Source organism: Rhododendron vialii, chromosome 2a (genome assembly GCF_030253575.1).
Source record: "Rhododendron vialii isolate Sample 1 chromosome 2a, ASM3025357v1".
In the NCBI taxonomy this organism is placed as follows: domain Eukaryota; kingdom Viridiplantae; phylum Streptophyta; class Magnoliopsida; order Ericales; family Ericaceae; genus Rhododendron; species Rhododendron vialii.
In genome coordinates, this window is record NC_080558.1 from 30745632 (window position 1) to 30762357 (window position 16726).

Sequence of the window (16726 nt, forward strand, 5' to 3'; positions counted from 1 at the left end):
AGCAGTGGATGAAGAGGGAAACAAACTCTGCCCTCGACAATGGCTACGATTGGAATACACATTCTATCCCACGAACCGCCATCCCTATCCACACCTAAAGGGGCGAGTTCGAGGCCCACATTATCTGGAACGCTATATTCGGCCCTAAATGCCGCCATGGCAGTAGGGGTTTCACAGACTCTCCTAAACTTGCTAGGTTTTGGGGGATTCTCATTTTCATCCGCCATGGATACTCTGGAAGTTCTACGAATTCGAAAATACGTACGAAACCCTAGTGGCAGATGAGTCTGAGGATGACAAATCTTAGAACGAAACAAGAAAAAAGGAATGAGAATCTTACGAGAGCGTGGCAATGGTTCCCAGGCACGAGATTGTGTTGCAGAAGGCGGCGATGGCGGAAGAGGAGAAAACTTTTGTCTGGTTTAAGAAAGAGAAAAGATGGAATTGGATTTTTTGGTGGAAAACCCCAAAAGACCCAAGAGTAGGCTTAAAGGGAAGACGGAGGTGAAACGTCACCACCCGACTCCGTTACGTGAAAAGTAACGGAAAGCAATCTTACCAGGGGGACTGTTCAAACACCGTTTGGAAGGAATATCAGTTCAAATTAAGCACAAGGCGTACGAAACGTGCCACGTGGAGTCACCACTTTGAGAAAATGATGACTAAACCGCTAAAAACATCAATGGGTTTGGGTATTATATCTACACGGGACTCATGGAGCTCGGCTCAAGTTCCAATTTTAGCTTTACCTGTAGTCCCCGAACAGCGGCAACAAGCAAAGCTGGGGAGCGATTGTAGGGAGGTATTCCCGAACAAGTACAATCAAACGGCCGAATACGTGGTACATGGAATCACGGGTGATATGAACCACCATGAGCGGTGATCAGCGTTATGGACAAGTGGCATGAGAAGTCATTGGTCCAAGCTATCTGTTCGGCAAATAGAGACGTACAATGACATTGGTCCAAATAGTTAATACAGGACCAGTTACATGTGAAGTAACTAGTCCAGACAATCTGTTCGGTTACGAGAGAGCCGAACAACGAAAGAACTCTAATCAAATGCTGAAGAAAGGAGAACACTCTGGAAGGGTCCAGAAGCAGTGTTATTCCGTTAAGGAATGAGATCCCGAGATTATAGGATCTAGATAAGATACCCAACGAGAGTGGGAGTTCGGCCAGCTATGGAAAAGAGTCCTAAATGAACTACAGTAATGAACTGATAAAGGAACGAGAATCCAAGATATTCTGGTTTCCTATACGAGGTAGGAAACCTAGGGCAACACGGATACTTGGGCAACAAGCATCCAAGAATCTATAAATATGAGGTAACCCTAGAAGTAAAAGGTACGCAATACGTTGCACTCATATTATTCTCCTACTGATAATTAGGGTTTTTCTGCTAAGTACGTGATATCAACTTAGGCATCGGAGGGCCTTTGCCACAAGCAGCAAAGGTGCGCTCACCCCTTGTCTGTTTTTGCAGATTAGGCTTCCGACGACGAATTAGGGTTCAGACGAGGAGACACGAATAGCCGTAGCATATTGGTGTTGTTCTGAGCACCAATTGTTTTCATCCCCCTACATAGAGTGCTTGAAGTGAACGATTTTTTTTTTGGAAGCCAATCTCATGTAGTTACTTAATCATCTTTTGTAATTGACTTTCTTTTGGTAAAGATGAGTTTGTAACTATTCATTTTAGAAATTCCTTTGACTAAACTGTTTGTAACTTAAAGATTAATTCGTACAAGTACTTAAGTTCTATTTGGGGCCGGAGTGCCTAAGTTGTATAACTTTAATCTTGGGGACTTATTTTGTAATTTGAGTAGGTTGGAACTTCTTGGGGTATTATATCTATGATAAGCAAAACTCTTTAATGAAATGCATTATTTTATTATGTTAAAAATCGAGGGCGTGACAATGTATTGACACATTCTATGAGCTTACGTGAAAGCTTCCCCTCATACTTAGAAACGAAAAGGTAGGCAAAAGGATTGGACGCTACACCACAAGTCAATGCTTCTAGAAGAAAATCTCAGCAAATATAAAAGGCACAATTAAGAAACGGCAATTGTTATTTCCCTCACAAAAGAGAAAATCGTGACAATCCCCTTGACAATGTCTTCTCGAAGATTACTTGGAAAATCTCCAGGAGGATTTCAAGAAGTGAATGGAGAGTCAGGATGCTGCGAAACACGTCCTCCTTTGGATTAGATTGAGTACTATTCTTCACACTGTCTGCACCTTCGCTATATGAAAAATCGCCAAACCTTGCCAAAGATAAAATTATAAAAGACAACATCTAAAGCGCCCTGAGCAGTTGTACAAGGTAAAGGGAGACTCACTGCAATAAACTCGCACCCTCATGTGAACTCGATAATCTCTAACTACCAAAAGATGGCAGAGGATAATCCCGTACTCATGCTGAAAGCTGGGACATCCATTAAGACATCCCAGATATGGTTGAAAAGCAATTTCGCCGCGGAGACCAGATGCAAATTCCTACCTGTGAGAGGATAATTAGGGCATAAATGGCTGGCATCAAATAACTTCACCAAGGCACATGTCCCTTGCAACCCAACTCTGTTTGGTAGAAAATAGAGTGAAGAAATCATATATTTCTTTTGTTTTGATTTCTTGTAAAAATTAGGGCTTTTTACCACTAGGCAGTGTTCTAAAAGGCGACCGCCTAGGCTGATTAGTCTCTGCCAAGGCGCTAGGCGGTGGTTTGACGCCTAAATTAGACAGCCGATTAGTCGGGCGCCTAGGCGCTAGGTGGCCGACTAGTTAGCACCTTGGCGCTAGGCCCCTTTCCCACCCGACTAGTGCCTAGCAATTTTTAGAACATTGCCACTAGGTACAGAAAATAAAAAGTAATTCCCACCCGGTCATATCCAATTAATGAAACACAAAACCATATGATAGTGCCTAAAACCCTAAACCCTAAAAGTGCCTAAACCATAGGTACCCTATCAAAGTGCCTAAACCCTAGGGTACTATATGAAAATGCCTAAACCTTAGGGTACCTTATGAAAGTGCCTAAATCGCTAAATCCCTATGATAGGAAAGTGCACCCTAAAACCCCTATAAAAGTGCCTAAACCTAAACCATAGGGCTCGATGAAAGCACCTAAACTCAAACCCCAGGGTACCCTAAAATCTTCGGGTACCGTAAAATTCTAGGGTATCCTAAAACCCTAAGGTACCTAAGGTTTTAGGGTGTCCTAGGGTGACACTTCTATTAATGGTTAATGTATTTTGTAAAAAGTGGACCTAGTGGTAATTTAGTATTCCATCTTACCTTAATGGGAATTAAGATGTGGTTTTCTGTACCTAGTGGTAAAAATTCCTAAAAATTACATAGAAGCAACAAAGCCAACTTATCCTTCAACTGAATGGGGTGGTGTTTTTCCATTTCTAGGGTCCAACCAAGGACAAACATACAATCCAAAGTCCAAACTTCTAAGTTTATTCCTCAGTGGAGGCAGACTAAATTTTACATATATCACAATTCGAATTGAAACTCAATACTAACTTCATCAATTCATCCTATGATCAAGCTTTTGAATCTGCTATTTCATCATCATTGACAATCTATTCCATTAAGGATCATATAATGGGCACAAGAATCTAAATCATCTTGTCAGCTGCCAAGTACTCCCTCCATCCCATTTTGTTTTCTTCCTACCAAAAACTCATGCCATTTTGACCTAAAAAAAATTTAACAAGAGTAGTTTGGAAAATTTATGTTTTATTTTGGCATTCAAGAGCACACACTGACATCTTTTGAAAGGTGTAAAAACATTCCAAAAAAACTACTATTACTATTACCGAAAGGACTGAATTTGTTTAAGGTCAAAATGGCACAGTCTTTCTGAGAGAGTAAACAAAATGGGACAAAGGGAGTATGAATAAACCAGACTTGGCAACAACTCAAAGCAGAGATAATGCCGCCTGAGGTGGTTCATTTATTCATGTAGTACCATTGAATTAATCAACGAAGGGATATATGGTTGATTATTTAACCAAAAGAATTATTAAATGATCAAATTAACTAAGAAGCATAGCCTTCGTTTAACAACCTGAAAGGCTGGAATTCTCCACTTGTTGTACAACAATGCGGAAAGTTTTAGCAAAAATTAACTTTGGCAATCGCCGCTTGCTTGAGAATATCTCCAGTGTTACACACTTAGTGAGCAGTGTAATGAGAAAAGGCCATGATTCGGCTGCAAAAAGAAAGTAATCGTACAATTATCCAATCCCTTCTCAACATATTATACATATATACCCTAGGCCCACAAAAGAACAAAATTTCGCCTCACCAAACGAACATATTTCAAAAGTATCTACATCAAATTTTACAATGACATATCTCTCTCGGTTTAAGCATTGCAGTTTTCTGTCTTATGTATCTAACAAAGTGAATGGATCTTTCACCTTCTAACCAGGTGTTCAACAATTTAATTCCTTCCTGAAAATCACAAACCAAACCCTTCATACAAAACACAAAAACATTAAACCAATGCAGGAAACACAGTGAATGATTCACTTGTAATGTTCATTCTAACTTATGTGGTTCGCTAACATGATCATCATTCACCATTCGAAATAACCGCATCATTGCTAAGCCAAAGAAGCATTATCCCCTTCTTCCCACAACCATTCTAGAAAGGAAGTGGAATCCTCATAACTGTCTAGGCCACCGGAGGTTTGCCTGGTCCTAAACTTCAGGGCCCCGGAATTAGTCGAGGTGTACACAAACTGGCCTTGACATCCGATTATCGAAAAAAAAAAACCGTTGGAGTTGTCTTACAAATGTGGTCCCTCAAAAGTATCTTAGGGGTAAGATAATCATCCATTGTGAGAAAATTTAGATTCCTCGAAGAGTTAGTCCAACCCTTCGAGAAGCAAACAGGTCCTTAACGAAAGCATATTAAGGACAAATAAAAAAAATTTAAAAAAAAGAAAAAATTACAAGTCCGATTGAGTCTTCTACTTATATTTTGTTTTCTTGCATTCAAGGGCAATGATTTTGTGAAGGAAAATTTAGTTGAAGATAGAATGTTACTTTGTAAGTTTTAGCTTTGTCGGAGGATAGATTCGAGACGATCTCTTGAACGTCCCTCAAAGTGATGGTGGCCATCTCGGTAATTTTGTGGAATCGGACCAGTGGGGGGTATGTAATCGAGTGGAAGCCTTTCAATCTGACGAGAGTGTGGAGAGGCGGGCGGAGAAGAGAGCTAGTGTTTTACCGTTGAGAGGTTTGGTTTGTTTCATTGTGGAGTTGAACAAGCAAGAAAAAAGAGACAGTGGTTTACATATAGAGAGAGAGAGAAAATAGGGTTTATAGATGAAAATGGGCTTTTATAGTTTTATTATGGGGCTTTTATGTAGGATTTGCAGAATTTGAATTTCGACGCAGTAGACGTAACTGACGTAAGCGCACAATGGCACAAACATTGCACACATAAGAGTTAAGACGGTCTCTTTGGAAGGTCGGTCGACACGAACAACAGATGCGCAGATTGTGCATAGATCACAATGTGGGGTATTGTAGGGTTCACATAAACGATTTGAGTTGTTTAATAAATTTAAAATAATGCTCAATGACTCCTATAAAAAATCAGTTCAGTTTGATATTTATTAGTACTCGATCTAATCATCTAACCTGAATGAAAACTTGGATTATTAGATCGAGTACTTATAGATATTGGATTGAGCAGGTTTTTTGCTAAAGCCCTTGAAAATTTGTTTAAATTCAATGAATGGCTCGGATCATTATATGATTAGATCAAGAACTTATAGGTATTAAATTTAATGAACGACTCGGATCATTTGTGTGAGACTTATAGTGGGCCTTAAATCGCAAATTGTGCAGATTGGCTGTGTCAATAGCACCTCTCATTTTGATTAGGGTTTATGTGGTGCACTGGTGCATCACGGGATTATAGCACTTTGGGACCTATATTAACAACCTAATGCTATGTTTGGATGAGTTTTTGAGAAATTTTTAAAAAAAATTGTAGGGTTATGAGTGGAGAGAGAAATGAGAGTAATGATTGGAAGTAGTGAAAATTATTGAGAGAGATAGAGAGAGAAATGAGAATAATGATTATAGATAGGTGTGAGTAATGATTGGAAGTACGAGTAATAAGTACTTTTTGCAAAAAATGCTAGACACACAACATATGGCGCACAACAAGTTACACAACTGATGACGTCATTCAAAACGACGTCGTTTTAAGTATTCGAAAAAAATCCCAGGTGGCGCTTTCTCCTTCCTCCCCTTCTCACGATAAAAAACCCAACGTTGAAAAAACCCAGAGAGAGAGTGTCACGCTCTCGATTTTCAACATAAGTATAAATGAATTTCATAAATGAAACCTCCCAATAACCATACGATACCCAAAAGCATTTTAACATTTCTACTTCTATAACTGTACCTATAACTGTACCTTTTCATCCACGAGTTTTCAAAAGGTTACATCATTGGCTCTGAGGCCCAAATATCATATGTACGAAAGTTAAGAGAGTTTCGAGTATTACAAATATCCTTGGTCAAATTAAAATGAATCGAACTACATTACATCTTCCAAAAATAAAGTCTATAAAAGATGTTGGGCAATTCCTCGGTGTTAGCTTTGAAAAGGAGATGAAGTCATGCATGCATAACACTTCATGTCGCTATCTTTGATCCGTACTTGAAGGTGATAGAAGGGTTGAGCAAAACACGTGCCCAGTAGAGAATTCTATGCTCAAACGATATGGAAATGTGATGAATCATGCTCCATGAATGAGTGAGTATTGATAGATATGCCCAAAGTACGAATGATTACCAACGAGTTACATGCTACAATCAATGAATTCTAGACTTCACCTGAATGTCACTAACCGTTTACCTCTCAGACTAAATTCATTAATAAATTCACGTCAATCCACGTTAGTCTATAAGCCATTCCAAATCATCTTATTATTCTTCGTACGACACCACTTTCTTTCTCGTCTGGCCACATTTATCATCACCAAATCCCGTTATTGCAAATCCTTTCCTTTCTTTTAATCAGGTATTTCCCATCAATAATTACTTGGGTCACCTCGGGTCTATTTCCCTCGAGCGTAGGGTCACCCCGAGTCTATTCCCTTAACAATAATAATCACTTAGGTCACCTCGGGTCTATTTCCCTCAAGCGTAGGGTCACCCCGAGTCTATTCCTTCAATAATAATAAGCATTTGGGTCACCTCGGGTCTATTTTCCACGAGCGTAGGGTCACCCCGAGTTTATTCCCTCAATAATGACCACTTGGGTCACTTCTCACACTTTTCATAATCGTCACAGTTTCATAATCGACTTCATCATCAATTTATCGGTTGTACCACAAAACTTCAGTCAACCATTACATAACTCAACAAATATACATGTTCATGTCTTTTCATTAGTTTACATATCCGCATCCTACATAACGTACTAAGCCCATATATATAAACCTACAATACTCTATTCATTTGTTTCTATGCTTGAACCTCATAGGACGAGTGCCAAAAGAATTGAAAGATTCGACTAGTCGTGAGGACACAAGTTATTATATCATCTTAACATCATTTGGACCACTAGACACCCACGTCCACCCCGTACATTCCCCACAATGTCACTATACTCTAAGTAACCTACCAACCTATAGTAACTATATGACGTACGACCCGCCTGTATCGATACTTAAACCTTAGATAACGAACGCCATTGGGAACTAATAGTTCAACGAATCAAGAGGACAAGAGATCCTGCTAAACATACTCACGTCTACCCATAATACTCACTACGGCACCCCATATAGCCTACAGTACTCCTAACCAACTTTACGGTACGTTTCCCATTCACAACGAAACTAGGATGACACTTAACGATTGTTTAAAGAGTGAAAACGATCAACGAATCATCAAAGGATGAGTAACCAAGCTTAGAGATAGGTTGATGGTGTTTTGGAAGTGTTACAAGTGATTGGGGGTCAAAAAGATGAAGTTTAGAACAAAGCTGAAAAACTGTCCCTAAGTCGAAGGTATCGATACCTAGCAAAATGGTATCGATACCATGTGACCAAAAAGCTTTCCAGACACTAGGGTATCGATACCAAGGACTAATGGTGTCGATACCAGATGATTTTCTGGGTTTGAAACACAAAGGTATCGATGCCTATGCAAAATGGTATCGATGCCAGACCAGTTCGAGCAGATTTTCTACAGATTTTCAAAACTATTCCCAACAATCAAACAACAATTTCAAGCATGATCAAAGCACAAATTCAACTCATAGGCATATAGAAAGAGTAAGAAAACCCTACCTCGAAGTTGGAGAGCAAACCCAAAAAGAGATTGAGCCCTAGCTTTCCCAAATCGAAACCCGAACACAATACGACTCCTCCAAGCTCAAATTGCGAAATACGAACCACAATACGCGTAGGGATGAAAGATTGGAAGCTATTTCGGGTGGGTTTTAGTTGGTTGGGTGAAATTTGAGGGAGAGAGCAAGAGAGAGGGAGAGAGCCGTGAGAGAGAGGAGAGACGTATGAGAGAAGAGAGACGGAGATGGGAGATTTTTAATCTCCTACAACAAACACATGCCTTATATACTAGCATATACACAAAATACTCTTGCACTCCCTCTAATTGCAATTTTATCATTCAAACTGTAGGGGGCCGAAATATCCGAAGGATCATAGGGTTCACATGGTCCAAAAGGGAGAAGACAGGTTCACGCGCTGTTTGACCCGTCGTCCAGCCGTCTCGGTTCATCTGTATGTAAAGGTGAGCTTCGGCGTGATGTGTCATAAATCATCAGAAGAATAGATGGATCCCCAGGCACTTCGCCGAACATCGTATCTCAATCCGAACGCACGTATGTTTGAGTTCACTCGGTGATCTTATCTTATGCCCGGGTACGTCCTCTCGTTCGGCCGAATTGTTCTTCGGAAAGAACACCAAACGCTCGGATGCTCTCCGTGTGTCAGAAGTGGGCTCCACCGAGTACAGTCATTTATGGAACCTTCCAGAAATATCTTTTGATAAGTAAGCTGTCCGATCTGATATTCGAAGTGACATCTCTGAGTGAAGTGACCTTTCTGACATCGACCCATGTGACTCTGTAAGATCTGGGAAGTGGTGCTCATTAAATGGCCCTGCTGCAGGATGCCATCCGAGCATTACGCAACACGTGGAAAGTAAAGCCAACTTGCTCAGCACTCTACTCCTTCACCTATAAATAGAAGGGTATTACCATCAAGAAAAGGGGGATCAGAAAAACTTCTTCTGAACTGAATTCTCTCCTCTTCTAGCTTATTTTCTTACCAAACTTCTTCTTCTTTCTCCACTTACTGACTAGTTCGTCGGAGCTTCTTCCTGGAGGAACACCCCTCTCCGGTTCTGCAGGTACATCAAGACCGGCGTCATCTCTCACGGCCCAACACACGGAGGCAGCTACACAGGAAGGAACACAAAGAAATCCACCCCCACAATTGGCGACTCTACTGGGGACACTCAAGGTTTTTTGTGGTGTTCTTCGTGTTCATAACACCAGTTGAGGGCCTGATTCGGTCCCAGTTCAAATTCTGTCTGCTCCTCTCGTTTGAACGGAACAAATGGCTCAACACCTCTCACCTCTAGTTCCAGAGAACTTGACCCTTGGGTTGGAGGGTTATGGGTCTATCAGCCTCGAGCCCCATCAAGCAGCTAGGATGGTTCCCCACGTGGCCCGCCAACTTTCTTTTCCACCAACCGAGTTGGACATCGCCTTGGCGGAACAGAAACGTCAGGCGGCGGTTATTGCCCTGCTTCAACAACGGCTGGAGGAGCGGGACGGCGGGATGACCGCAACCCCTGCTTACGGGCATCCCGCCGAACCAAGCCGACCGAAGGGACCCCGCAAACGAAGCAGAACGTCTCGTCCAGCCCAAACGGCCGAACTCGCCGTTTTCGAGCGTCGAATCGTCTTCGAGCGTCTTGACCAAGGGTATCAACCACCGACGGCTTCGCGACCTCTGCTGACGAGCATTATTCGTGCCGAGAGTTCACGATCTTCAGCTACAGGTTCCACAGCCAGAACCAATAAGGAAGGCGCGTCAGCACGAGCAAAACTTCGTTCTGAACGGCAACCGAGTCTAAGAGATGGGAAAAGGCCCGTGGATCTAAACGATCCACCTCGGCGTACACACACCAGCAGCAACCGGGAATATTCGGTACGATCCCAACACAATTCCGAACGCCATGACGGGCGACACTCGACTAACTCTGATAGTCGCCACCAAACAGATAGCCGAGGAAACCGTTTGGAGAACGATAATACGATTATCCTATACGATCAGTTTACGGGCTTGCCAACCATGTATCAACCCGTCGACCCAGGTCTTCAGCCTTGGCATGCTCATTTGGCAGGCTCGAGAGGAGAGGCACGTGCGCCTTCGGTTTTAGCCACTCGGCGACCGAAGGAGAAAGAGGAGTATCACCGGCACCATCGACGAGAACGAAGAAAGACTCCTGAGCCGCGTGCTGAAGTTCCTTTCCCCATTATCCCGCAAACCCCAGTTCAAGAAGATAATTCGAAGCTCGGGAAGGCAAAGGCTTCCCCCTTCGTGGATGCTATCCAACAGGAGCGGCCACCGGACAGGTTCATCATGCCGAAGCTAAAACGTTACGAGGCGAAGGAGGACGCAGTCACGTTCATTTGCCGCTTTAGACAAACTATAAGCCTCCACAACTTTTCTGACGCCCTTATGTGCAAGATCTCCCACTCACCCTAAGCGAGCCAATCATATTGTGGTACAATCAGTTGAAGCCCAAATCTATCTCTTGCTTCAACGAGCTGGAGTTAGAGTTTAGTAAACGCTTTGTAACCAGCAACATTCAACCGAAAGACATTATCTATGCTGGTGAACATGCGGAGAGCGGCTGGAGAAACCCTACGGCTTTATACCGAGCGTTACTGGGAGGTCTATAATCTTATCCCAGATTGTGATCAAGGAGTCGCGGCTGAGTCTTTTATGAACGGGTTAGATCCAGCCTCGGCAATGTTCCGTGACCTCTCACGTAATCCGCCTAAGACAATGGGAGAGCTCATGACCATAATCGAGAAGGATTGCGTTCATGAAGAAGCCATGGCCGAGCGACATACACCAAAGGCTCCAGAACCTGCCAAAATAACTGGGCCGAAGAAGCAAGTATCAAACGTTCGCCAGGGGCAAGGAGGCCAGGGCAGTTCAGGCCAAGCGACCAACAAGTCGATCCACAAGGGTCGACCCCCACAGCACCCTCAGCCATAATCGTGGGAACAAACGAAAAGAGAACCACGGCCAGACGAGTACGTGGCTAAGCATACCTCAACATCATCGGCAAATTGCCATTCTTTGTTTGGCCAACGGTACTCTTAGGCACCGTTGGGAGCAGACCAGGGATGTGCACATATCACAAGGAGCGCGGCCACTACACTACGCAATGCCCACCTTTCAAGCGGTATCTAGAAAAGCTAGCAGCAGCCGGGCATCTAAATCAGTGGATTGACGTTCAGCGAAGTCCACTTCCACCACCTCCCCCTATTATCGGCAATCTCGTAAGCGTTATACAAGGATTGGTTTCCGAAGGAAGGGCAGCCGAGCTTCGTTCAGAAATTGACAGAGCCGTCACCTCTTTATCCGTTTGCAATGTTGGCACTTCGGGAAAGCGAAAATGGGAGGATCCAAGCTTTGGCAGCACTATTACTTTTTCTTCCGACGACTTGAAAGGTGTGCAACTCCCTCATACGGACGCCCTCGTTGTTACTGTTGCTATTGAAAAATCAACCGTTCAACGGGTATTGATAGATCAAGGAAGCTCGGCGGACGTAATGTTTTATTCAACCTTTCAGAGCCTCGGATTATCTCCCACTCAGCTTCGGACAGCGTCCACTCCCCTCGTTAGTTTTACTGGAGCCCCGGTTTGGCCGCTCGGCTTGATCACTCTTCCTGTGCGGGTGGGGTCACGGGCTCTTGAAATTGAATTTGTGGTGGTCGCTTCTCCCAGCCCTTACAACGTAATACTCGGCCGAACCTGGCTACACGAGATGAAAGCAGTCGCTTCTACCTTTCACCAGGTGGTAAAATTTGTTGGATGGAATGGACGTCAGGAGAGCCTCCGAGGGGACCAGATCCAATCAAAGAAATGCTACATCAGCATTGTGACAAACAAACAGAACTGTAAGGAAGTACAATGCGTGGCAGCCACCCCCATCCCAGTAACTGAAGATGTTGGTGTGCCAGCCGAGCAAAGATTTACCGAGGAATTAATACGTTTTTCAATTCCCGGGGGCGAAGGAAGATATTTTCTAATTGGGAGTTCACTGAGCGTGGCCGAACGCGAAGAGATGTATGACTTCTTGATGCGAAACATAGAAGTATTTGCTTGGACTCCGCAAGACAAGCCGGGTGTGGATCCCACGTTCGCCATGCACGCATTGAACGTTGATCCAAGTAGGCGACCGGTGGTGCAGAAAGTCCGACGCTCGTCTGCCGCACACGTCGAAGCTGTAATGACAGAGGTGGATCAACTGTTGGAGGGTGGCGTCATTTGGGAAGTTTTATATCCCTCCTGGCTTGCCAATCCAGTGGTTGTGCCGAATAAAAATGGAAAACTACGGGTTTTTGTCGATTACACCAACCTCAACGACGCCTGCCCAATGGATCGATTTCCCCTTCCTCGGATTGAGCAAATGGTGGACGCAACGGCAGGATGCGAACGCTTGAGCTTTATGGATGCATATCGGGGCTATCACCAGATAGCTTTGGCTCCGGAAGATCAGGAGAAGACGGCCTTTATTTCTCCTCGGGGAACTTACTGCTACAAGGTCGTTCCGTTCGGCCTGGAGAATGCTGGTGCAACCTTCCAACGCTCCATCACAAAGATGTTTCCTGGGATGCTCGACAGAATACTAGAAGCTTATATCGATGTTTCCGTCTTTGCTGTTTTGAAACGACGGAAGTTGCGCCTCAATGCTGAGAAGTGTGCGTTTGGCGTAAGCTCAGGGAAGTTCCTTGGTTACATGGTAAGTCGCCGAGGAATCGAAGCTGATCCTACACAAATCTTGGCCGTGCAAAATCTCTGAGCTCCGACTACTATTAAAGAGGTACAACGACTTACGGGAATGGTGGCTGCCCTGAACCGTTTCATCCGACGTTCGAGCGATCTCTGCCGTCCGTTTTTCTGAGCGATCACTACTAGCCGACGCAGATTCCTATGGACCGAAGAGTGTGAGCAGGCTTTGCAATCTTTAAAGCAATACCTGTCCCACGCTCCTTTACTCGTCAAGCCCCTACCCGACGAAGATTTGTATCTTTACCTTGCCGTTTCGGATCATGCTACGAGCACGGTGCTTGTTCAGAAAGAGGGGATGGAGCATCAACCAATCTTCTATTCCAGCAAAACGATGAGGAACTCTCAGACGAGGTATCTGCCTATGGAGAAATTGGCGTTGGCTCTCGTTTCAGCTAAAACGAGCCTCTTGCCTTACTTTCAATCCCATAGGATTGTTGTCCTCACTGAGTTTCCTCTCAAAGCTGTCCTTCAGAAGACGGACACGTCGAGCCGGATTCTGAAATTCTCTCAAGACTTGGCCAATTTCGACATCCAGTTTGAACCTCAGACAGCTATCAAGGGTCAGGCCTTGGCCGACTTCTTTGCCGAACTCACTCCTGGATTGCAAGACGAAGCCAATGCCTTGGCTACCGCAGCTGACGAAGCTTGGATTCAGGAAGAAGAGGTTTTGGAAGGGCCATGTAACCGTCCCCCGGAGCCCCTTCATGCTCGGTATTCCCTCGGACGAAAGAAACCAAAGCGGCAATTGAGGCTCTTCTCCGGCGACGCCTGGCGACTGACCGTCGATGGAGCTTCTAACGTTCACAGGGCTGGTGCGAGCATCGTCCTTGTGGTACCGAGCGGGACCATGCATGAAAGCGTGGTCTCGATTGGGTACCCGGCGACGAACAACAAAGCGAAATATGAAGCTCTGATTGCAGGTCTCCAACTTGCTCTTCGGCTTGATGCAGATTCGATTCATGTCTTTTGTGACTCTCAGCTCATTGTGGGTCACTTAAATGACGATTATCAAGCCAAAGACCAGCGTATGAATGCTTACGTCAGCCACGTGTTGGCCCTATTCGGAAGATTTGGACGAGTGGAAGTAGAATGGATCGCTCGGGAGCATAATGCGCATGTTGATGCCCTGGCAGGTCTTGCTTCGGTTTATAGGACCTCGGGAAGTCGCACTATTACCTTTGACGAAGTTACAACACTGAGCTTCAAGTAGGCGTGCCAACCAATAATGTCGGTTTCCCTCGGTCCGAGTCAACTCGATCCAGTAATCGATTATCTGAAGAACCAAGTGTTACCGCCGAACAAACGCGAAGCGCACAAACTCCGTTGCTGAGCAGCCAATTTTTTCCTGGATCCAAACGACAACCTCCACCGACGAACTTTCACTGGCCCGGATCTGCGTGTCATCCCCGGATCTGCGTGTCATCCACGACGACCGTGTGTAGGCCGTTCTGGAGGAACTCCATTCGGGTAGCTGTGGGGCGCATTCAGGAGGACGGTCTCTCACACAGCGTGCGCTGATGCAAGGCTATTGGTGGCCGAAGATGGTTAAACAGTCAGAAGAATACGTGAAGCGATGTGTTCGGTGCCAACAGCAAGCATCTCTCATCCACCAGCCTACCTTCCCCCTAAAAATGATCACTAGCCCGTGGTCATTCGCGGTTTGGGCTTTTGATATATTAGCAGGATGCCGAAGGCGCCTGGAGGATTTGAGTACATGCTCACAACCACAGACTTGTTCACCAAGTGGGTTGAAGCTTCTCCCTTGGTCAAGACCACTGCAGGCGACATGGAACGTTTTATTTGGAAGCACATCATCTCGCGGTTCGGCGTACCATACGCCATCCTTTCCGACAATGGCTCCCAGTTTGTTGCATCCGCCATCAAAGCTTTTTATGCAAAGCGCCACATCATGATCCATAATTCCTCCGTGGCTTATCCTCAAGGCAATGGACAGGCCGAAGCATCTAACAAGACGATCAGTCGGGGGCTGAAGCGCCGTCTGGACAGGAAACTTGGTAAATGGGTGGACGAGCTTCCGCACGTTTTATGGGCCTACCGTACCACCCCTCGGCGGTCTACCGGCCGTACTCCATTTGCTATGGCCTACAGTATGGAAGCTGTCCTCCCCTTGTCTACTATGATTCCTACAGCCCGAACAGAGAATTTTAACCCTGTGGATAATAATGCTCTTGTGGGGGCCGAGTTGGACTTTGCCAAAGAACTATGTGACAATGCTAACCTTCGGCACATTACATATCAGCAAGAAGTTGCAAGGGGCTACAACCAGAATGTCCGCGCTCGTCCGTTTAACGTTGGGGATTTAGTCCTTCGGATGGTCACCGAAGCATCAAAGCTAACCAAGCTGAAGGATCCCTATGAAGGACCCTATCGAGTGGTGGAAAAGATTGGACATGGCGTCTACAAACTCGATGAGATGGATGGAACGCCAATTGCTAATCCATGGAAAGCTCACAAACTTAGGAAATTCCATGGCTAGTACTAGCATCCTCCATTTTTTCATTTCTTCTCTTGTATTTACATTTTTGTTGGCACGCTTTTGAGCGTCGTTTACTTAATGAAAATCTCAATATTTGTTCCATTGTTTCTCTACTATTCTTTTTAACTAGGGTATCTCACCTAGCCCCGGGTTCATGCCTTCGGGGCATTAGTACTTCTTCCCATGACCGCTACGCTTGGTACGTACATCTTGCGTTCGGCCGAAATTCTCGTAGCCCTTTGAACTTTTATTCGGGCGAAATTCTCGTAGCCCTTGGAACTTGTGTTCGGGCGAAATTTTCGTAGCCCTTGGAACTTTTATTCGGTCAAAATTCTCGTAGCCTACGATGGTTTGTTTGTTCGGGGGGAATTCTCCACGCCAGTGGTCCAAAACATGCTTGGGCGAACTTCTTGCAGCCAAGTCTTTTCCCTCGGATGAGCCACTCACACTCTCAATATTGATGATTGATGATTCTATTGTGTACCCACTTGTTTGCCTTACTGGATTCTCATTTTTATGCTATGACCATCCACTAAGATAGGGGGCTTATACTTGGCCACACAATGCACTTAATCCGAACAAAAAGACTTGGCAGGTTCTTATACTTGGATACACAATGCATACAATCCGAACAAAGAGACTTGTCAAAAACTTTTGCACGTTTGACTAAACAAAGAACGAAGACGGTAATCATTCACTAAGGCATCCTCCAACCTATTTTAATTACATCCAATGGTTTGGCAAGGTTCCAATTGTTCGGAGCCAACCATATTCAAAAAAAAAAAAAAACAAAACAAAAAGGGAGAGCCACTTCAAGCTAAACTTGACTAAATTCAATTTGTTGGAGCATTTGCAGGGGCTGGTATGGTGGTAGAGTCGGCAGCATCAGCTGTTGTATCTTCTGCTTCAGCTTCGGCAGGGGCGAGGGAAGGTACTTCCACCAGATTCCTCCTTTCATCGTCAGGCTCAACGCCTGCATCGTCAAAACCCCTGTTGTAGCCGAGCATGAAGCTTTCTTTGTGTTGGCCTTCCTTGATCTCAGCTTGGACTTCCAAAATTTGATCAGCCACATCCTCCTCAGCTTGGGCATACCCCTTGTCGTACCCTTTATCATACTGCC

The 16726-nt window shown here is 44.6% G+C and overlaps 1 protein-coding gene across 1 annotated transcript; it reads right to left on the reverse strand.

Moving 5' to 3' along the window:
• Positions 1-1943: 1943 nt before the first annotated feature.
• Positions 1944-5327, reverse strand: LOC131315794 (serine/threonine-protein kinase ATM-like). The gene is made up of 5 exons (XM_058344993.1): positions 5067-5327; positions 4361-4469; positions 4081-4224; positions 2345-2505; positions 1944-2269 (listed from the first exon to the last, which is right to left on the reverse strand). The coding sequence occupies exons 1-4, from the start codon at positions 5139-5141 to the stop codon at positions 2387-2389; spliced, it is 447 nt and encodes a 148-aa protein (XP_058200976.1). The 5' UTR covers positions 5142-5327; the 3' UTR covers positions 1944-2269; positions 2345-2386.
• Positions 5328-16726: the final 11399 nt, after the last annotated feature.